The following is a 22,810-nucleotide window of genomic DNA, read 5'->3' as shown; positions in this document are numbered from 1 at the left end:
AATCAAAAAATCTGTATATTGGAAGTGTTTGCCACCATTGTGTTTCTGATTCCATATAAGTTTTCTTGTGCATTGGCACATTTGATTTGGGTGAAAAAAAAATAAAGGTAAATGAAATTTCTTGAAAAAAAATTTGTCGGTTTTTCTAATCCTATTGAGACTTGATAACATGATGTCACTATTTCTAACACTTGACACTTTCATAGAGATCATTTCTTTAAGTTGAAAATATTACTAATAATCTTTTAAATGAAACAAAATCAAACCTTATCTTTAAAAATTAATTTAACAATTACTAAAAAAAATTAGTTATACTCTAATTTCACATTTATATGAATTGAATAGTTGATATTTCTTTTTTTGAATACAGAGTTTATAAACAATCAATTTTTTTATCTTTTATTGTTGTATTTAAACATTTTGATTAATATTTTATAAGTGTAGAGAAGATAAAAATATCTAATATTAATAATTTTAGAAATTATGTCATTCTTCTCCAAAATTAATTTATTAAATTAAAAATGCCTATAAATACCATGAAATTTAATATAAATCATTCAATGCATTATATTCATAAGAATTAATAACATTTAATTATGACTATATTGGGTTTGTATTATTATTTGTTTGAAAATTAATTATTTTTTTAACATTTTTCATTCAATTTAGATAATCTGAATAAAATAGGTAATCCACTTGAAAGTATGACTTCATCAAGTGCTGGATCAACATCTGGCTCTGAGTCAATCGAATCTGCTAATGGTACTGCCGATTCTGATTGGAGAGGTGGTGGTCACTGGAGAGGTGGTGGCAATTGGAGAGGTGGCGGAGGACATTGGAGAGGTGGTCACTGGAGAGGTGGTGGAGGACATTGGAGAGGTGGTCACTGGAGAGGTGGAAACTGGTGGTAAAATTATTTCCGCACCACCAATCAAACTCTATCCTTTTTGTAAATTCCAATATTTTCAAAAGGATCATTTACCTGAAAAAATAAAAACGTACCACTTCATTTTTATTATAAAAAAAAAAAAGAATATATAAAAGTTGTTTTCTATCATTATGTGTATTAAAAATAATAAATTTATTTGTGAATTTCAAATTACTTATAAACTAAATTTATAAATAGTTTTGTTTTTTTTTTTTTTGAATTATTAATAAATTATTCTTTTTTAATTAAAATATAAATACAACATACCTGAAGGGAATAAGCATTCTAAAATCTTGATCTGTAGTTTGATATGACTTATATTCTGAGTCGGGAAGAAACCTATTACACCTAAATGTTGTAGAGTGGTCTGCTGTAAGTATATCAATTGTGTATATTTGTTTAAAATATTCTTATTGAATTCATTTAATTTGTTTTCCAAATCTTCATTAATAATCTAATATTAAAAGTACGAAGAAGAATAAATATTAATAGCCAATTAAAAATAAAAATATATATATTAACACTTTACATTTTCTTGCATCTTGAGATTCTCATAGATTTGATATTTAGCCATATTGTTTGGTGCTTGACTCTGAAGTTGTTGACATTCATCTTGAATGTTCTTCTTGTTGATCTGTGACAACTCTATGATTTTGAGACGCTCCTCTATCAGGCTTTGTTCGAAGCTCTGTTGATTGGTAAATAAAAGCTGTACACGTGCTATGATCTGGTGGTTGTTGGCAATGGCCAGCAGTCGATTCACAAGATTGTCACTGTTGATATTGAGCGTCATATTGACACCGTCGTTCGATGGAATCGAGAGTTTTGAAATGTTTTGTTGTATCAGCTGTGAGTCCTTCTCGTTGGGTATCAGTGAGTCGAGTAACTTGGAATCGAGTTGGAATGAAGCGTTTGTCTCTTTGGGTGCGGATTTCTCGTCGCTTGGTGGCGCAGTAGTTGTCGACTTTTTCATGAGTGCCGACAGTGGGATGGGAGTACCAACGGGCATAGTAACAATCTTCTCCTCTGATTGTTGTTTTGGTTCTTCTTCCATCGCCACCACCGAAGAAACAGAAGCAGTAGCAGCTGTTGATGTAGGAGCACGCTCTGCTGTTGCTGCAGGTTCCTCCATCTCACTATCTCTATCTTGTGGGTGGTGTCTCTTTGGTGAATGTGAATGTGAATTTGGATTTGAATGTGAATGTGAATGTGAATGTGAATTTGAATTTGAATTTGAATGTGAATCGTTTGGTGAACTATGTGGAGGTGAAGAAGATACATTATCTTTATCTTTAATTTGCTCTGATGCTTGTTGTTTACTACTACTATTAGTGGTGCTGTTGCTTGTGCTATCCATACTAATATCACTACTGTTACTATTGATACTTGTATTGTTTTCATCTTGATTATTGCTATAGTTATTCTTTGAATCTTGTAGTTGTTGAAGTTGTAGTTGCTGTTCTTTCTGTCGGTGTATTTGAAGTTGATGATCTTTCTCATCTTGATCGGCATGTCGGCTGTTGCTGCTCTCGGTATCTGCATCATTATCATAATCATCTTCTTCGCCGCTTGAATGATAACGTTTCTTCTTTCCTTTTCGATGAGATCTAGTTTCATCGAGTCTAACTTTATCTTTGACTCTTTTCTCCATTGTCAACATCTTTGACACCTTTTTGAAATAAACTAAATCACTATACGATAGATCAACAGGTAGTTTGACAGACTTGAATGAACTGACTGCACTAGACTTTAACTGATGATGATCATCGCTACCAACACGATTCGATGCCATCGGTTGGGGAATATCTGGAACCTTGAATAAATCGGGTAACAACATCTTTTGTGCCAATGGACACGAATTCAATCTCTTTCTATTATCACTTAACATTAATACATGAAAATCTCTATACAATTGATGTAATGTAGTAATCTACATTTTTTTGAAATCAATCAGCCAAACTATATTAGTACATATAAAATATTATAACTCTATTTATATGTGAATGATATTTAATACATTACAGTTGGTAATTTAACAACAGCTTTTCTAAATAGCTGTTTAATTTTCTTACTAAACAAAAACTTTCTCTTATTAGCTCTATATTCATCGGTGGTCTCTTGAAACAATGCAAGTATTTTCTGTTGATAATAATATTGATTTGTTGGTTGGTTGGTTTGATTGGTTTGATTGATTGATTGATAGATTTCAATATAAATATTATAATATTCCATACCTGAATGGTTTCTTCTTCCATTGGATCCTGTGGAAGGTAAATACCAATGAGATCTATGGTTCCTTGGATAGCGGTGTCGGCCTCGTGCTCACTCATCTCCTCGCCAGTAGAACCATCCTCTGAATCTGAAGATACAACTAGTGGCTTGCTTGTATCGTACTTCTCTGGGTTGTAGTCAATCTTCTCTGCTTCCTCGTAGAGCACATGACTGCCATCGGTATTCGAGTAGGCTATCTTGACATTCTTACGTTCATTCTGCTCACGTTTGTATTTCTTTATCAGTGCCATTCTTTCCTTAGCGGTGAGACTCTCCATCTTGGCACGATTACTCATATACACATTGGGTGCTGCATCCACAGGTTTCTCACTATCTTTATTCTTATCCCTATCCTTACTATCTCTATCTCTATTTCTATCTCTACTATTATTATTATTATATCTTCTATTATTATCTCTATTATTATATTTATTGTTATTATTATTATACATTGAATTATTCCTTCTTGATGATGATGATGATGAACTATTGCTATTGCTATAACTATTGTTGTTGTTGGTTGATGTTGACGTTGTTGTCGTTGGGTTATCGGGATCGTTATCCAAGTCTTTAGGTTGTTTACTGGATTCGTCGTCACTCAAGACAACGTTTGAATAGGTTCTATAACCAATCTCATCGTCAATGTTGAAACTAGTGTTGTTGTTGTTGTTGTTGTTGTCGTCACTGGTATCGTATAATCTATTGTTGCTACTAGTAGTAGTGCCATATGACTTTGAATGTATATCCAGTACTGCGCCTCTGTAGGTGGTATCACCATCGCTGCCGCCACTGACATCGTCTTCATCACCACCGTGATTATTCCTTATGCTCCTTAGATCACCTAAATCCTGATATATATCATCGATACCATGATATACAACTTTCTTTCTATCTTCTGACATATCTTTGTCTTATTCCTTATCTTATCTTATCTTATCTTTTCTCTTTTCTCTTTTGTTTTTTTATTTTATTTTATTTTATTTTCAATTAGATATTAATTAATTTATATCAATCGATTGATGATATAATCATAATAATAATAATAATAATAATAATACAGATTTAAATTGTATGGACAGTTAGTTAATCACCAATACAATTACCGTATTTGTTTGTTTTGTAACAGATACAACAAACAGAGAGACAGAAAGAATTAAAGAATTTACAAACAACAAACAATATTTTAATATATAATTATAAAAAACCTTTCAGCTAAACTAAACAAATCAAGTCTATTTGATTGTTCTCTTTATAATATCCAAATGTCAAAAACTAGTTACACTTTTTATGACAAATAATGAAAAAAATTCAAAAAAAATTTTTTTAATAGGAAATAATAATTTTTGATTTGAACAACAAACATATAAAGTTATATCAATATTTTCATTTTTGAAATGGAAACAATTTTTATTATTAATTTTTTTTGGGGTTTTGGAGTTATGTTTTCCTCTTGTTGTGATTTAAAATTAAAAAAAAAAAAACAATGGAATTCCTTTTCTGATAAAAGATGGGTGTAATTAATTAAAACTTGATTATTATTTTTTGAAGCTCAATTTGATTTTATTTTTATTTTATTTTATTTTTTTAAATTAAACCAAAGTGGATCAAACACCCCTGAGCTCCATTCAAATTATTTTATTTTAATTAGAAACACTTTACAGAATAAGTAATATTTTAACATTTATAAAAGAACAAATAAATAAATAAATAAAGATGTCTTGGCAAGTAAGTTACTATTTATTATTCTTTTATTATTACTGTCATCATTGTGGAAAATAAATTTACTAATAATAATAAAATATCAATTTATTTGAAACTTTTTCTTTTAATTTAAAATGTTAATTCCATTAGGCTTATGTTGATGATCAATTAATTGGAACCGGCCAAATTGCAAAGGCAGCCATACTCGGTGGTAGTGACGGTAGTACATGGGCAATCAAGCCAGCTGACTTTTTGAAACCAGGTGAAGGTCCCGCTCTTGTTGCACTCTTCAAATCACCAGCAGATGTCTTTTCCAAAGGTATTACCATTGGTGGTGTTAAATATATGGGTATCAAGGGAGATCCAAGAAGTATCTACGGTAAGAAAGGTGCTACCGGTATTGTCTGTGTCAAGACCAACCAAAGTATAGTCGTTGGTTATTACAACGAAATGCAACAACCAGGTAACGCTGCCAATGTTGTTGAAAAACTCGGTGACTACCTCATCGATAACAGCTATTAAACACACTCAACTAGTTAGCTATGCTTTAAATATTCCCTTTTGTAGATATTTTTAATCAAAAAAAAAAAAAAAAAAAACCAAAATAAGACACAACAACCAAAAAGTTTAAAAAATTAAAAAAAAATAAATACCTTGCTGGGTAACCATGTTGTAAAAAGATCATTTTGGGAAAAGATGGTTTTTTTTTTTTTTTTTTTTTTTTTTTGATTTTTTACAAATAATAATAATTTCTATGCTGTTAAAAAAAAATGATAAAGGTTTTTATTAATTTCTAAGAGAATTCTCCATTTGATTATTATTATTATCATTAGTATCGCCTAAAAAATCGCTATAAGATTTATATCTACTGTTGTCTTGTGATGGAGGTGTTTGTTGTCTAATGTAATCAGCTCCATCTTGATTAAAAGATGGATTTTTATCTTTGTTTGGTGAGTTTTGTCTTGATTGTGATGGTGGCGATGGTGTGTATTGTGATGATGATGACGATGAATTGTATTGCTGTTGTGATTGTTGATATTCCATTGTTGGTGGTGAATATTGTCTCTGTCTTGAATTACTTGAAAGTCGTTGTGATTGTTGTTGTTGTGATTGTTGTTGTTTATCATTGGAATCGATTATTTTTACAAAGTTGGCTGGGAATAGACCTGTACGTCCTTGATGTTCACCTTCCCACCATTCTTGATGTGGTTTACCTATAACATTTATGATGTCACCTACACGCAGAGGCAAATCACGCTGAGTCTCTGGATCGAAATCGGCCACGGCCTGTACAACTGTAACCTCACCGAGATCGTCCCATGATTTATCGAGTGAATTCTCACCCTTTCTTCTTCTTGACAATCCAAACATCTGACCAATGATCATTGGCACCGCAATAAATGTAACAGCAATGATAATTATAAATGTTGTAATACCTCCACCTTGTTTCTTTTCAAACTTTTTAAAATCCTGTACAGAGTATTGTAATTTGATATTAGTAAGTATATATTCTACTATTATGTTGTTGTTGTTGTTGTTCTACCTGTTTATCTATCAATACATACATCTAATCCAAAAATTTCTTTATTTGTTACATCATCTACTGTTGGCCTACGAAGTATATATCTAAACAGTTTTATAAATTTGGAAGAGACCGATTGGAACAATCGAAACAGTGTGAAAGTCTTTACTAGTGAGAATACTTCGTGGTGGAACTGCGACATGCTATGACACAGTCTGACCACCGAAGAAAATGAAACACGAACTGCATCGAAATTTGAATTTAATAAGAATGAAAAACGACCGAATGTCTCTACCATTGAATTGAGTGCGTCGAGCCAAGAGTGTCCGTTCATCATTCCGCCCTTCATATCGTCTCTACCATAGCCGCCACCGTATGAACTTCCATAGCCGCCATAGCCACCGCCATAGCCACTTCCATAGCCACCGCCATACGAACTGCCATAGCCGCCAGCACCATAGCTGCTACCGTATCCGCCAGCACCATAGCTACTGCCGTAGCCACTGCCATAGCTACTACTTCCATATCCACTTCCGTATAGTCCACTTCCATATCCGCTGCCACCACCACCATATAAACTGCTTGTTCCGTATCCACTTCCACCGTAGCTACTGCCGTAGCCGCTGCCATATCCAGAGCTGCCATAGAGTCCGCCCGAGCCATACGAGCTACCACTGCCGTAGCCCGTCATGGAGCTGTCGTAGCTGCTCGTTCCACTCGAATCCCATGGACGCATTGGTGTGCGTGGTCTTGTCGAGAGTTGATTGTTCGATGTAGAGTTGGGTGAGCCTGACCTAGGTGGTAACCTCGATGATCCATTGTGTATAGAAGAGGTTGATCCTGTTATTGAAGAGGTCGATTGCTGTGTACTTAAAACTGATGATGTAGTAGAAGATGTTCCTTTTTCCCACGGTTTTGGTGGTGAAGGTCTCATTATTTATATATATATATATATTATCTTTTGAATAGATTTTAAAAAAAAAAACTCTTTTGTTTTCTGCTTTCTTCTATTAAAAACTGAACTGAAAAAAAAACTATTCTCTACAACTCGATAGTGTATATTTTGTATTACTTGTTATTATTATTGTTGTTGTTATTGTTGTTGTCTATCGAAAAATCAGCATAACTACTACTGTATATAAAATATTTAACTATCTATAAAATTATCAAATAAAAAAATATATAGTAAAATTAGTATTATATATATATATATAACAAATTAATTGATTGAGCGTGTAGGAATTGTATTGTGTTTGTTTTTCAATTATTTTTTGTTTTTTTTGAAAAGAATAAATGAATTATTATGTGTTGTATTGTGTGTTTGTTTGTTTTTTTTTGTTTTTGGTTGCTGTTGTTTGTTTTGTTTTGTTTTGTTTTGTTTTGTTTTGTTTTAAAAGAATAGTGTATTTTGTAGCTATATAAAAGTCAGGTCATCTAACTATGTGTTGATTGCATCTACCTACATTAAGACTTTTAAATTGGATGTGTATAATTAATTTGAATTGTGTTTATTGTAGATGTGTGTGTTGGTTGTGGTTTGTTTGTTTGCTTGTGTGAGTGGCGTTTGTTACTAATGGAACTTGAATGAAATTAATTAGATGTAATTAATTAAAAAAACTTTAAAATTTGGGAGTATTAATGAATTTAATGAATGAGCGTTTTCGAAATGGTACCAAAAGTAAAAGTTATCTATTTTTGTTTGTTTATTTACTTTATTATTATTATTGGTATTATATGTTGGGATAATTAAATATTAAAATATAAAAAAATTAAATAAATTAATTTCAATTTAAAGTTTTTTTTTTTTTTTTTTTTCTTTAATGTGGTCAAAACCGGTTTGTTAATCTCGGTTGACAAAAAACAAAAAATTTGTTCGACCTGATCTTCATGTTAATGAAATTTACCTTGTCAAAAAAAAAAAAGAACAAAAACATCATAATTAAAAAAATCAAGGTTTTTTTTTTACATAAAGTATGAATATTACTTTGCCATTGGTTGGTCATAATTGGGTGGGGTGAAAAAAGCAATGAACTTTTTTTAAAAGTTATGATGACAAAAACTTTGAGTAATGTAATTTGTCGATTTCCCAACACTGAATTTTCAAAACACATCCATCTACTTTTTCAGCTACGTGTCATTTGACATTATCATCGATATTTTATAATAGTGAATTCCATCTATCAAAATAACTACTGATAATTGGTTACCAATTTATATTTATTATTATTATTATATTTATTATGCAAAAACCATGGTTTTCTGTGAAATGGGAACGAAATTTCGTTTGAATGAAATAGAAATAGATTTACTGATATTGTTTGTTGTATGTTTTATCAAACTATAAAGTTGCCAATGCTACACACTCTACCTACAAATGTTCTAATCTTATAATGTTGAAACAGTTCAATGGCTATATATTACAATTATCTGATCTTGTATCTTCCTATTCTATTCTTTCTATTCTCTTTTACCAAACTAATAATTATAGATTATATATCAAAAAATACAAAAGAGTAAATGAAATAATGGTCTTGTAGAAAGTTTGATCTGTTTCAATTTGAATTAGTTGTTTGTTTTGTTTGTTTTTTTTAATTTTAATTTTTGAATCACACTTGAGTGGGAAATCAGTTTTGACACACCTCCTTCAAACATACAAGCACAAGCACACATTTTTTTTTGTTTTGGGAAATCAGTAGTTTTTTTTGTTTTTGTTTGCACAATTTAATGAATCTTTGTTTCTCTGATTTGATGATTAATATGGTCCTGAATTGTGGTTTTTTTTAATATTGCTAATCAAGATTTTTTAAATTTTAATAATTTTATATATAAATAAAATAGGATGTGTGGTTGATTGATCGAGATAATTTAATACTAACACACCATGTGATTACCAATATATATTCTATTATTGTTATTATTTTTAAATTCATCATTAGAACTTACTTCTTCTTGTGATCCAATGCAATCTTCGTTAGTCAGTAAGTTCATGTTCACCATCCATCTGAATGTTTATTTAGTTTCAAATTTGACCAAATTTGTTAAAGAAATTTCAATTTTGTAATTGGTCCAAACCAAAAATTATTATTATTATTAAATATTGTCGACATTACAATAAATAGGTAATATTAAATTTAAATGATTGATGTTTGTTTGTTTGTTTTGTTTGTTTCTTTTTTTTGGATTATTTTCTATTTTTATTTTAAATTTATATTATTATTTTTTTTGTTTTTTTTTTTAACGAGCAGTTACAATATCATCGATCTTGAGTAACATGATAACTGTTTCGGTGGCAAGAGTCAATGCACTTGTCGAAACCAAAAGTGGTTGTACAACGTTTTCCTGGAGAATGTTAGTGATGGCACCCTTACGAACGTTGATACCGGCAGTCTTTTCACCTTGTGCGTGTTTATTACGGAGTTCAGTGACGATGCTGATTGGATGTAGACCGGCATTCTCTGCCAAGGTGTATGGGATGATTTCGAGTGCCTCGGCGTAGGCACGGACACAATAGGCCTGATTACCCAACAGTGTCTTTGAGAACTCTGTTACCTGTTGGCTGACTTCAATCTCTGGAGCACCACCACCGGCAATCAAAAACTTCTTCTTTACAAGTGAACGAATGACGCAGAGTGCGTCGTGGATGGAACGCTCGGCTTCGTCCAAAACCAACTTGTTGGATCCACGTGCGAGAATGGTGACAGTCTTGCCTGGATTTGGAATACCGGTGATCTTGACGATCTTTCCGTCGGTGGTACCGACCTCTTCGACCAAGTCGGCCTTACCGAGCTTCTCTGGTGTAAATGAATCTATATTGGCGATTGGAGTGCATCCAACTGTATTACAAATGAATTCAATGTCCTCACGTTCGATGTCCTTGACCACCAAGATCTTTAGCTTGGCGAGATAGTGAAGCGAGTACTCGTTGAGCGCGTCTCTCAGAATCGACTTTTGAACGAGCAGTACGTTGCATCCCGACTTTTGAATCTTACGACACATCTCCAAGATGAGCTTTGGCTCTTCCTTGAGCACCTTGTCCATCTTGGTGTAGTCAGAGACAACGATGTTGTTGTCCATGTAGGTCTTGGGTGCGGACAGACAGAACTGGATCAAACCGATCTTGGCGTTCTGAATACGTGTTGGACCGCCAGCACCGTGGGCGGTGTGCTGATCGAATACCAAACCGTGTACCAACTCGGTCTCGTCGATGGTACCACCGAGCTTCTTGATGATCTTGATGTCCTTGAGGTTGACATTGGTAGCAGTGGCCGGGTTGATGACGTCCAACACTGCATCGACAGCAATCGTTGCAAGATTTGTATATTGTGAAACTACCTTTGAGTTGAGTGAGGTGATCGCTGACTTTACCAAACTTTGCTTGTCCGACAAACTGATCGGTGTCGACATATTAGTGAGAACTTCGATCGATTTGTTCATTGCCAAATTGAATGCCTCTGAAATGATCGATGGATGAATACCCTTGGACATCAATTGTGAAACTGCTGATAACAATGCTCCTGCGATAACACATACCGATGTTGTTCCATCTCCTGCTTCAATATCTTGTGCTTTTGCTAACTCTGCCAACTATTTATAAACGTATTTAAATGATAATTGTTGTTTGTAAAATTAGTTTCAAATAATACTTTTATAACAAATTACTATTATTATTATTATTATTATTATTTTTAAATAATATGTAATTATCGATCCCCTCTATCTCTTTCTTCTATCAATCTATCTATCTTTTCTATTTTATCTATCTATCTTAACTATCTATCTAATCTATCTATTTCAAAAAGTTGAACATGTTGTTTATGTTTTGTTTTGTTTCGATAATGAATGATCTTTCTTAAACCTATACTCGTCTAATAGATATCTGTAGTTGTGATGTTGTTGTTGTTGATTATTGATTATTGATATATATGAATGATGTTTGTTGTATTACCATTTTACCAGCTGGATGTCTAACTTCTAAATGTTTCAAGATGGTAGCACCATCGTTACTGATGATAACTTCTCCATTTGGTGAGCTAATCTAAATATTTATTATTTAACAATTCGAATTTCATATTAGAACAACCTATTTTCTATCTTCAATTCTATTCTATACTATATTCTATTATTGTGTTTCATACCATCTTATCCATTCCCTTTGGTCCAAGTGATGTTCTGATTGCATCGGCAACAGCTATATTATTATTATAATGATGATAAAGTTGATTTCATTATTATTATTATAATTATTTAAATGAAAATGATTAATGTTATTAGTTAAACTTGATAATCAAACTATATCTATATTATATTATTATAATATAGAATCTAGGAGGAAATTAAATTTAAATACCTCTTGCAGCTACGATATTTGATGTTCTAACATCCTTTTCTTTTTCCTTCTCATCAAAATCACCTCTTGATACAGTTTGTGGAACAGATGCCATATTTTTGTTCTATTATCTTCAATTGATGTGATATTCACCGATAACTGATGGATACCTCAAACAAACAACTTTATAATATAGATACAAATATAGAAGATATAAGATACAACAATGAGATACCAATAATCCCTCAGAATTCTCTCACAGCCGCATAGTGTGAACTTTTCAAAATTTTTTGTGAAATTCATTTTTTTTTTTTCTCAAGTCAGTAGTCGATTTGTTAAGAGCATTAAACAAAGATAAAGCTTTTAGTGATAATGATAGCAACATTGATAACAATATTAAAAAAGATATTTAAATTTGACATTTATTTCCATCTATTCATTTATTTATATATAATCGAATTTATTTTTTATAAGTTAAAAACTATTTTTAAAGAATAGAAAAAAACAAAATTTGTTTGTATTTATTTTATAATATAAATTATGTTCTTGCTTCAATTTGCTTCAATCAATATCAATTTAGATTTGAAGTCATTCTGTTGTTGTTATTATTATTATTATCATAGTTAAAATGAAGTTACTTTATTTATTTTGGTGCTGGAATGGAATAGGATGCAACATCTTTCTCTTCCAACTTTAGGATAAAGTTTACCAATTTGATTTCTTTGAAACCTTCCAAAAGCTCTGGAGCTTCAAATTGTTTGTTGTACATTGCGTATCCGATCGAGGGAATATGTTTGACACCTTGAGTTCTCTCACGGTGATAGTTGTTGTGATACGATGTTTCACGGTCGGTCTTCATCATGAAGCATCGCACTTGAATACCATACTTTCTGGCGAGTTCAATATATGGCCTACGAGCTTCTTTGTTTGGGTTGGTATTGTCGATCACCACCGACTTGCCAGCCTTTAGCTGCTGCTCGGCAAATGCCAGACACATTTGAGGAGTCTTGAGGGTGTCACGATTGACCCATGCGTAACCGGCGGTTACAAAGTTGTTTTTACTGAATGTACTCTTACCACTGGCTGGCCAACCAACCATCAGAGCCATCTCCTGGATGCCAGTCACGGCAATTGTTTGGTCCGCACCGGCCAGCAGTGGTCCGGAAGTGGGTGCGACCGGGATGGAGAATTTCGAGTTTTTCATTATGCTATCGCTGACTGGTGCTTCACCCAAGAAAAACTCTTCGGGTGTGAGGAACTTGATTCCCGCGGCCATTGCGAAACCTTTGTCGGAACTGGCGAAATCCGCTTTCTTTCCGGGTTTCCAGTTGACCGGACGACCTGCAGCATCTCCAACATAGAACGATTGCTCTTTGTTGATTGTGATATTGGCACTGCATAGTTGTGATACTAAAAAGTCCCACATGAAGGGATTCGGTTTACGAAGTAGACCGTCGGCGGTGGTTGCGGCGATGGCAACAGTTGGAATACCAATGTTATTACAGATATCCTGAATCTTTGTAGTGATCTCTATGAATTTCAAGGGATTGTTCCCAATGGCACCTTGATTGGTGATAATGACAACTTGATATCCATTAGAGTGTAGCGATCTTAGTTTATCTGGTACAGTCTCATCCCAAAATTTCCAATCCGACTTTGAGGTCGGGAATTTCTTTCCGGATAAAGTCGAGATGAGAGTGTCATCCATATCGAATGCTGCGATCTTCTCAGAGGTAATCTTTGAATCCAATCCAAGATAATAAATAATCTCATTGTTATGATGAATCCATCTCTTGATACCAATCATGCTCTTTGACTTGATTGCTTTGTCCATTGATATAGTGGTGGCACCTGATGTTGTCCATGTAGTTGGTGGTGCTGGATTTGGTGTATAAGTGTTAGTTGCTGTTGGTCCCACTACTGATGCTGTTACTGTTGTTGATGTTGATGCTGGCCATGATGATTGTTTGCGATCGACATACTCTTGAGTCATCGCAAAGGTTGGAGGTGAGGCAATGGTAGTGGTTGGAGCTCCAAATGAATATGCCTTTGCCTTAATTGATGGCTTCTTTAGCGTTGCTTTCTTTGTGGTCATCTTTGTAGTCACCTTTGTAGTCATTGTAGGCACCTTTGTTAATGATACAGATTCAAAAGACTGATTTTCCGTTGCAGTTGGGAAGCAATGACTGACAATCTCTTGTGCCAAAACATATTTTGGGCTTTTATGAGGTTTAATACCTAAACATCTACAAATATATACTAGTTGATCTCTGCTATAAGATCTGGCAAGTATCATATAGTTATTAAAAATATACATAATTCAAATTCAATTTAATTATAATAAAATACAACAAATAAAAAAAAAAAAAAAAGTTAAAATCGAAATTTTATTGATTCCCTGATAAGAGAATACTAAGAAAAAAATTTCTTTCCAATAAAGATTTTTTTTACAAATCTTGTCTTTTTTTTTTTACCTAAATCTACTTCTCACTTTGCAATTAGTTTGTATTTATAATTGTTAGTTCTACGAAAAATATTCATGAATATTTAAGTCAATTTCTTTTAACATCCAAATTTATTTATTTGATTCAATTTGGATCTGATAACTTTAAGAAAAATATATCAAACTTTGTTGTTGGGTGTTTGTTTAATTATAAAAGACATATTTATAAATCAAGTCTTATCTTTAATTGATTAGTGTAAAAATAACTGGTTTATCAATCCATTTTGAGGTGTGTTTGGTGGTGGTGGGTTTACAAGATTTTGGTCAAATTGAAACATTAACTGAAGCGATTTAATATATACCAAGTTTAGATATTTTTAAATGCAAGAGGAAAAAAGGAGAATCAACAGGCATTTTATTAATTGCATTGTTATTTGGTATCATTATGTTGAAAATGTGGACAAACAACAGTTTTATTGTCAACTATTTTTATTTTTAAAGAAAATTTTATGTTGGTGGATGAGGCAGCTTGTCAAGATGGTCGGTTTTCATTGAAGAGAAAAGCAAACTATTTTTTTGCACAATTATAATAAAAAACTATCAAAAAGTTTTTGATGTATCGATCCAAAAAAACTGACATTAAAATTTTTTTGAAATTAATTTTTATGGTTAAAGTTGGGTTGGTTGGTTGGGTTTTTGTCAGTTTTTTTTGACATTATTATATAGATAAAGATTTTAATTTTTTTTTTTAATTGAATTTATAATTTTTTTTTTTGATAAAATCCAAAACATATTTCCAAACATTTTCATTCTTAATCAGCTGATTTGTACAATATCAAAAACATTATTAATTATCTACTTGTATTTTAAATTTTTTTAAACAAAAACCTATTAAATAAAAATGACCGAAACTGCACCAAAAGTATTAGAAGGAATCAGTATGTATTTGAAATAACAAAGAACAAAGATAGGAGATAAATTTATTCTTGAAAAAGAAATTAATTTTTATGGATTACCCGATAATTAACCAAAATTATTATTATTATTTTTTCCGATTATTCTTTTTTTTTTTTTTTCTTTAAATAACAGACCTCAGCAAGAAGGGTGGTGCTTCATTCACTGAAAAGTTGGATGCTGAAGCCTTGAAATTCTTCAATGAAGTCGCTTCAACTCCATTCTCACAACAAGCTGTCGCTTTCTTGAATGCCTACTGGGTCGAAGTCAACTCTGAGAAGGAGTTCATCTACTCTGTTGCCTGGGAAACCATGAAATACGCTGATATGCACTCAAAGGGTGTTCAATTGGTCTACAAGTATGACGAGGGTAACGATTTGGACTTTGACATTGGTCTCTACTTCTATGAGCAACTCTGCAAGTTCTGCGAAGACCCAAAGAACTCCCAATACCAACAATATGCCCGTTCGCTCCCAACTATGTTGACTGCCTTGAAGAGAAAGCAAGAGTTGCGTGACAAAGTCGACGTTAACTTTGACGGTCGTATCTCCTTCTTGGAGTATTTGTTGTACCAATACCAAGATGTTGCCAATCCAGCTGATTTCTGTACCCGTTCTATGGGTCATGATGAACACCCAGAGATCAAGAAGGCTCGTTTGGCACTCGAAGAAGTCAACAAGCGTATCCGTGCCTACGAAGAAGAGAAGGCCCGTCTCACAGCCGAAGCCGAGTCCGGTACCGGTGTCAAGGCTTTGGGTGCCAAGAACATGTTGGCTCAAATCGATGCCTCACCATTGAAGGAAGAGTTGAACAAGGCTTTGATTACCGCCGAAGCTGCCGTCCGTATTGCCTGTAAGAAGTATGGTGGTCAAGCTTTCGTCCCAGGTGCCAAGGGTCAACACTCTGCTGAGGGTGCCTTGTGGTGGATGCAAAAGGACTTGGAAGAGAAGAAGAAGAGATATGGACCATCAAAGGCCAAGTAAACATTTTTCAATCCAAAAAGTTACATATAATCAATCAACAAGGAATCAAAAAATACCTTAATAATAATACTATAATAATGTACTCCCTAATAATCCTTTAAAAAAATATTATAATAAATAAAATCTCGAGAAGGATTAATCTTTATTTATTTCCCTGTAATTAAAAACAATGTATTCATTTATTATACATATTTTTGATTTTTATAAAAGATTAATGTGATGTTAATAAGCAATCTGCCAATAATCTTACAGATCAGATATGCAAAGTCTTAATCTAATCTAAAATCAACTTACAGAATGATCAAAAGTTCGAACTTCAATGCATTAAAGTAGATATGTTTTAAAACTTGAGAACAACTTGATCAAGTTTAATTTAAAAGTAATTTAAGATGAATATTGATTAGTTAGAGAAAATAATACTCAATAACAAGATGAAAAATGTATCACAATTCAATCACCAACAACACGACAATTAAAGTAGTCATACCCATGTGTTTGGTTTCTTAATTGATCGCACCCATTCATCTTTTCTAACTATAGATTGTTGTGATCCAATATTGGAATCAGAACATTAAAAAAATTTGAAAAAAAGCACACAAAATTTAAACTATTCGTTGATTGAATCCAAGGCACACATAAATTTTAAAGAGTCACATTTTAAAAAAATTCATTTATTAAAAGTTGTGTGGTGATGATCCAAAATGAAATGATAAATATAGAAATGTGGTGTGTTTATTCTTTTGAATTGATTATCTACAATAACTAAAATAGTAGTACAACAACAACAATGTAATTTTTTATTTTTATTTTTTTAAACACTTCTCCATGTTTATTATAATAAATCTAATAATATAATTATTTATTTAATTTTGATAGATAATTAATTGATTAATTGATTGTAGAAAGGTGAATTGTTTTACCAAAAATTTTTTTTTTGGAGAGCAATAACAAAAGATAATATTAATATAAAAAAAAAGATTCTCTATTCAATTATATCAATCTAACGGAATTCATCCAATCAACTAGTATACAGTTCTCAACTCTGTTTTGAAAATCAAACCCAATAAACAACAGAAAACACTTATATCTACAACAAATAAAATATTAAAAAAAAAACAAACACCCATAGATATATATAGAATTAGTTGATTTTCAATTAAATATTTCATCTTTAATAGATACATTAAAAAACACAAATCAGAATAATATAAAGGTATGTTTGTTTTTTTATTTTTATTATTTTTTTTAATCTACCTCTAGATTGTTAGTTAATTTTTTTTTAATGTATATCACATTTATTTTATAATTGTTAAAGTTAGTAGTTATATGATATTATTATTAACAGTGTAATTGAATGGATTATAACCATAAAAAGCAAAATAACAACAACCAACAACAATAACAACAATAACAAGAGTAAACCCACAACACCACCACCACCTCACCTAACCTGATCATATATTATTATCTCAAATGAACCAATATAAATAACACACAACAACAATAACGACAATAAAACACAGATATATATAAATATACATATACAGACACCCACACTCACACCCACACTCTCACACACACTCACCTATGTTCTCACTTTTAAACAAAACTATTAATTGTAGTAGCATCAGTTTGATGTGCTAACAACAAAAAAAAAAAACAAATAGTATGCCATGATGAAGATGTATACACAAGGTAATAATAAAAAGGGGAAAGAGAGAACTTACAACTATTAAACCTGAACCAAGCAAAGCAAACAAACAAAAAATCCATCTTTATTGCACATATATCCACTCTAATTGGAAATTGAATATTCAAATATCAATTTTATTTTATTTATTATAATTTTTTTTACTACTACTGTAATAACAATCATTAATTATATCGGAAATACCATTTTTAATTTTATCATTTTTCCCTATATTATACAACTTTTTTTACATCTATAAATTGTTTATTTTATAAAAAGTTATTATTTCAATTATTTCAATTTATTATTTTAAAACAACAGAAACTGATAACTTCCTTTTTCGATTTGATTTTTATCTTTAAAATAATAATAATAGTTAAAACTTAAAATCCAATATCATCATTTCATTATTAGAACAATTTTATATTATTAAGATTAAGCTTTTAAAGGAAATTATCAAAATAGTCATAATAAAAAAGGTTACCATTCAATCAGTCAACTTTTTTTTTTTTGTTTTTGTTTTTCAGATTGTAAGTAAAATGATTTATTATTATAATAATCTAAAAAGCAATTAATCTATTTTTTTGTTTTCAAAAGAAAACAAGAAAAACAGATTTTGTGGTCACCCTTTCTATTCTATGATTCAAATTTATTCAACTCAACCTTCTATTTCGAAAAGTTTTATCACTTTTTTTTTTTGCTACTTTTTTCATTGGTTTTTTTTTTTATGCCTTGTGTGTAATCTCACCCAATAAAGATAGCATTATATATGTGACATTCACCCAATAACCCACTCCCAAATTCTAAAAAAGGATTTTCAAAAAATTGTTTTTTCACAAGGATTCATTTGTTTATGTTGTTTTTTGCAAACAAACAAAACAAATTAATTTTTAATTTATTAAAAACAAAAAAAAAAAAAAAAAGAACTAAAATATTATTTTCTCAATGTGGAAAGTGGTATTTAGCATTTTGGTTTGCGATTTTATTTCATTTCCCCCTCTCTATTATTACAACACTATTAAAAATTATTTATATATTTGTTTAGTTATATATAAAATAGTTTTAAGTGTGTTAGTTAAAGCTTTTTTCATTTAATAATACATTCTGTATCATCAAAAACAGCATCCTTTTTCATTTTATTTATTTTTATTCGGTTACTTTTGTTTAATATTACAATAATCAGAAATAAATCAAAAAAGTAATATAATTAGTACTAGTAATAACAATAATAATAATAAAAATAACATTTTAGATAACAAGTCCAGTCTTTCGTTAAGCTTTGAAATTGTTGGTTAAAAGTATATATTAATGCAACTCAAAATTGAATAGTGTTGTAGTTACATTTAAATTATATAAAGTCAGTGAGCAACTTTAAATTTTTGTAATAGCACAATTTTTTTTATTTATTTTTTAATATCAGAATTAGAACATCTTATCATCATCATCATTATCATTGATATTCAAATTCAACTTGATAAGATAATGTATATTGTATACTCAATCTAGTTGTTAAAACATTCGAAAAATATCAAAAATAATATTGCCCACGACATTACAACATCAAAAATGACAATAACAATAATAAACTAGTATAAATATTTATTTACACACAACACATACTATTGTACCGATTTCGTGTGCTCCTATGATTATTACTAATTTATAATATCACCACTGTTACTACCACCACCATTTTTCAAATAATTTTAAAATTTGTTTTTATTTTTTATTTTTTTTTTCATCTAGCCATCCTATCTCTATATTAATATCGATATATTATAAATTTATCTTTTTTTTTTACTATTGTAATCATCATAATAATAAATAATTATAAATTAAGCATTCCTGCAATTTCTTTTACTATTTCAACATTGCCACACCACGCAACACAAATATTAATTAAAAACAATACTCAACTCAACTATAGATTTATAGTTTATTAATAGTAGGTAAAAGTGGTGCGATAGTAGTCATTGGAGCTCCTATCAATTTGTTGTGTTGTGTGGCTAGCAATTATCGTTTGTTAGAAGCTCAATGACCAATAGTCATTGTCACTTCCTTTTTTATAAACTGTACGATTACTATTATCATTACGCATTATTATCTTGTGTGCTTCTCCTTCTTTTCTTTCTTTCTTTTTATTTTTTTCTTTACTCAACCAATTGAACAAAAACAACAATAATAAAACAATTATACTAATTAAAGATTAATTTCAAATTACAGTTTTGAATATATATATATATATATATATAAATAACATCATTATCAACCAACAACAAACATGTTTAATGCATTTCAAGAGAGACAACCAACTACGGATACAAATATTATCAGTGCCAAACTCAAGTTGAATGAGCTCTTCTTGACTTGGCTTGCGAAACAGGATACTGTCAACTATATTGGCGAGCTCATCAATGGGCTAAATGCTTCATCACAACCACAACAACAACAACAACAACAACAAAAGAATACTAGTAATAACAACAATAACAACAACAGCACCAATTCAACAACAATGATGACTGTAACCTCAAATATCGGTGTTGCTTCGATACCAAACACCACAGTAATACAATCAAAGAAACAACAGCAACATCAACAACAACAAAGCATCATTGACGAGAAAACAAATATGGTATTTGCAGATGACAACATGATCTACGAAGACAGCAACCGTTCCAAATTCAATCAGTCCAAGGAGGATGAATGTGTCCCCATAATTCTAGACGACAACGATGCGCTCGTTGCTCACCTCTCTGGATCGGAGCCAGCTGGACCATCCTCCAGCCCAGGCTCACCTAGCAAATTCAAACGTAATCTCACTTCACAGCAACAGGACGAGCTGACTCCTGTGGAACAGCTACACGAACGCAAAGTTTCAAAACGCTCACTTGTTATACCTCCTTTTTATAAGCCGCAATCACCTACTGTCTCTAGTAGTAAAATGGACGTCGATATACAGAAAATAAAGACACGCTTTGAAAGTATCAAACCAACCGAACAACAACTACAACAACAACAATCACTGTCCACATCTCCAACTAAAACAACACCAACTTTACCACCCGCCAAATATTTACAATCATTTGAAGAGTTTGATTCTCTAATCAAAGAATTATATACAATGCCAAGAGTAATAATAAGACTTTTATTTAATTATATTGTAACATTAAATGATGAGAAATTTATAACTCAGGATGTATTTATAAAGTAAGTTAAAAAATATATAAATATTAAATTAATACTAATGTAAATATAAATAGATACTGGAAGGATATTTATAATAGAAAACCAGAAGAAATTTTATTTAATTTACTTCGAAAATCACCAAGTTCAACCTATTTGACTTATGAAGATTTTATATTTTTTGCAAGAAGTAAGTAGTCATATACTTTTGTTTAATTACTTTAACAATTAATTAATTGGTTCTTTTTTTTTTAGCTCTTCTGGATTTCCATCCTGGTCTAGAGTTTCTAAAGAATACTCCAGAGTTCCAAGAACGTTATTTGGAAACCATTATAGTTCGTATCTTTTACACCATCAGTAAAAAGAAAGGAAGAATTACACTCAGTGATTTAATCAGTAATAATTTTATTAAATCATTAAGTTTATTAGATGCTGAGGCGGATATTAATAAGGTAATTATTTAAAATTATAATCGCCACACCAGTTGATCAATTAGCATGCTAACATTATCTTTTTTCTTAGCATCTCGAATATTTTTCGTACGAACATTTTTATGTTATATATTGTAAATTTTGGGAATTGGATACCGATCACGATTTATATATTTCAGCACAAGATCTAGCCAAATACTCTAATTTCAGTTTAACAGAGAAAATGATTGCCAGAATCATTGAATGCCCAATTTTCACAGATTCCAAAACCAATTTATTATCATATAAAAATTTTGTTTGTAAGTTTATGTTTATCACAATCGAATATCCAAATATATTCAACTCACTCATTTTATTATTTTAAATAGGGTTTATTTTATCAGAAGAAGATAAAAACAATAGCACAAGTATTGAATATTGGTTCAATTGTCTAGATTTCGATTGCGATGGCATCTTGAGTTACCATGAAATGGAATACTTTTACAATGATCAAAAGGATAGATTGGATAATCTAAATTTGGATCCACCTGTTTTCACTGATCTTTTATGTCAAATGTATGTCTTTTAAAGCATTATCAATGATAATGATCTACGGTTACTAATAATATACTTTTTTTTATTTATTTATCTATAGTATCGATATGATTAAACCAAAAGATTCAGAGAGAATAACTTTAATAGATCTAAAGAATTCAAAGCTATCAGGTTATCTCTATAATATTTTGTTTAATACTACAAAGTTTTTCATTCAAGAAACTAAAGAATCAATATGCACATCCGATCCATCTATGAGCGATTGGAATCGATTTGCAAAGGCTGAGTATGAAAAGGCACTGGCAGAGGAGACATTTGAAGAGGAAGACGACGACGACGATATGGATGAAGGATTAGGTTCGGAGCATTCATGGTATCAAGTTGGTGGTGGTCGAAATCAATTCACATATCCATCTGCATTTGAAGACGATGAAGATGATAGAGATTTTGGTCAAACACTTTATTCCAATTGAATAAAATAAAAATCATATATATATATTTGTATAAACTTTAAAAAACAAAAAAAACAATCAAATATTTGTAAATCACATTGTTATTATTAATTAATATCACAAAGCTTGGCTTACATGTCTTTTGTTATACCAAAAACAACATAACGTTTCACCCCATCATTTTATGCATCAAGTTGGATCGCAAAAACAAAAAGATTCCCATTGTGGGTTTTATGTTCGCCACAACACCCATCAAAAGATATTTTGTTTTTTTAAAAAAAAAGATCCATTTTTACACCCGAAATCAAGAGGGATCGATCTTGACAAAAAAAAATAACTACCCAAACCAACAAAATTGAGGAAAAAATAAAAGATCATTGAAATTAAAA

At 31.0% G+C, this 22,810-nt stretch overlaps 8 protein-coding genes across 8 annotated transcripts; 4 read left to right on the top strand and 4 right to left on the bottom strand.

Moving 5' to 3' along the window:
- Positions 1-704: 704 nt before the first annotated feature.
- On the top strand, positions 705-911 carry PPL_03010 (uncharacterized protein; the record flags this gene model as incomplete). Its single annotated transcript, XM_020573985.1, has 1 exon — positions 705-911. One exon carries the CDS (start codon positions 705-707, stop codon positions 909-911), a length of 207 nt encoding a protein of 68 aa, XP_020436057.1.
- A 248-nt stretch (positions 912-1,159) lies between these two features.
- Positions 1,160-4,101, bottom strand: PPL_03009 (uncharacterized protein; the record flags this gene model as incomplete). Its single annotated transcript, XM_020573984.1, has 5 exons — positions 1,160-1,164; positions 1,196-1,298; positions 1,458-2,832; positions 2,946-3,067; positions 3,163-4,101. 5 exons carry the CDS (start codon positions 4,099-4,101, stop codon positions 1,160-1,162), a joined length of 2,544 nt encoding a protein of 847 aa, XP_020436056.1.
- An 811-nt stretch (positions 4,102-4,912) lies between these two features.
- proA (profilin) lies at positions 4,913-5,422 on the top strand (the record flags this gene model as incomplete). Its single annotated transcript, XM_020573983.1, has 2 exons — positions 4,913-4,924; positions 5,051-5,422. 2 exons carry the CDS (start codon positions 4,913-4,915, stop codon positions 5,420-5,422), a joined length of 384 nt encoding a protein of 127 aa, XP_020436055.1.
- Positions 5,423-5,686: 264 nt separating this feature from the next.
- pex13 (SH3 domain-containing protein) lies at positions 5,687-7,356 on the bottom strand (the record flags this gene model as incomplete). The annotated part of the gene is made up of 2 exons (XM_020573982.1): positions 5,687-6,370; positions 6,466-7,356. The coding sequence occupies 2 exons, from the start codon at positions 7,354-7,356 to the stop codon at positions 5,687-5,689; spliced, it is 1,575 nt and encodes a 524-aa protein (XP_020436054.1).
- A 2,300-nt stretch (positions 7,357-9,656) lies between these two features.
- On the bottom strand, positions 9,657-11,863 carry cct4 (T-complex protein 1 subunit delta; the record flags this gene model as incomplete). The annotated part of the gene is made up of 4 exons (XM_020573981.1): positions 9,657-11,006; positions 11,368-11,457; positions 11,558-11,610; positions 11,770-11,863. 4 exons carry the CDS (start codon positions 11,861-11,863, stop codon positions 9,657-9,659), a joined length of 1,587 nt encoding a protein of 528 aa, XP_020436053.1.
- A 528-nt stretch (positions 11,864-12,391) lies between these two features.
- Positions 12,392-14,044, bottom strand: PNKP (SAP DNA-binding domain-containing protein; the record flags this gene model as incomplete). The annotated part of the gene is made up of 1 exon (XM_020573980.1): positions 12,392-14,044. The coding sequence occupies one exon, from the start codon at positions 14,042-14,044 to the stop codon at positions 12,392-12,394; it is 1,653 nt and encodes a 550-aa protein (XP_020436052.1).
- Positions 14,045-15,092: 1,048 nt separating this feature from the next.
- abpB (actin bundling protein) lies at positions 15,093-17,582 on the top strand (the record flags this gene model as incomplete). The annotated part of the gene is made up of 3 exons (XM_020573979.1): positions 15,093-15,129; positions 15,281-16,124; positions 17,474-17,582. The coding sequence occupies 3 exons, from the start codon at positions 15,093-15,095 to the stop codon at positions 17,580-17,582; spliced, it is 990 nt and encodes a 329-aa protein (XP_020436051.1).
- Positions 17,583-20,099: 2,517 nt separating this feature from the next.
- Positions 20,100-22,442, top strand: PPL_03003 (uncharacterized protein; the record flags this gene model as incomplete). Its single annotated transcript, XM_020573978.1, has 6 exons — positions 20,100-21,028; positions 21,082-21,194; positions 21,260-21,456; positions 21,527-21,734; positions 21,804-21,990; positions 22,070-22,442. The coding sequence occupies 6 exons, from the start codon at positions 20,100-20,102 to the stop codon at positions 22,440-22,442; spliced, it is 2,007 nt and encodes a 668-aa protein (XP_020436050.1).
- Between the last annotated feature and the right edge of the window lie 368 nt (positions 22,443-22,810).

This window comes from Heterostelium album (genome assembly GCF_000004825.1).
Source record: "Heterostelium album PN500 unplaced genomic scaffold PPL_scaffold3, whole genome shotgun sequence".
Taxonomy (NCBI): domain Eukaryota; phylum Evosea; class Eumycetozoa; order Acytosteliales; family Acytosteliaceae; genus Heterostelium; species Heterostelium album.
This window is presented reverse-complemented; position numbering and strand designations above follow the sequence as displayed.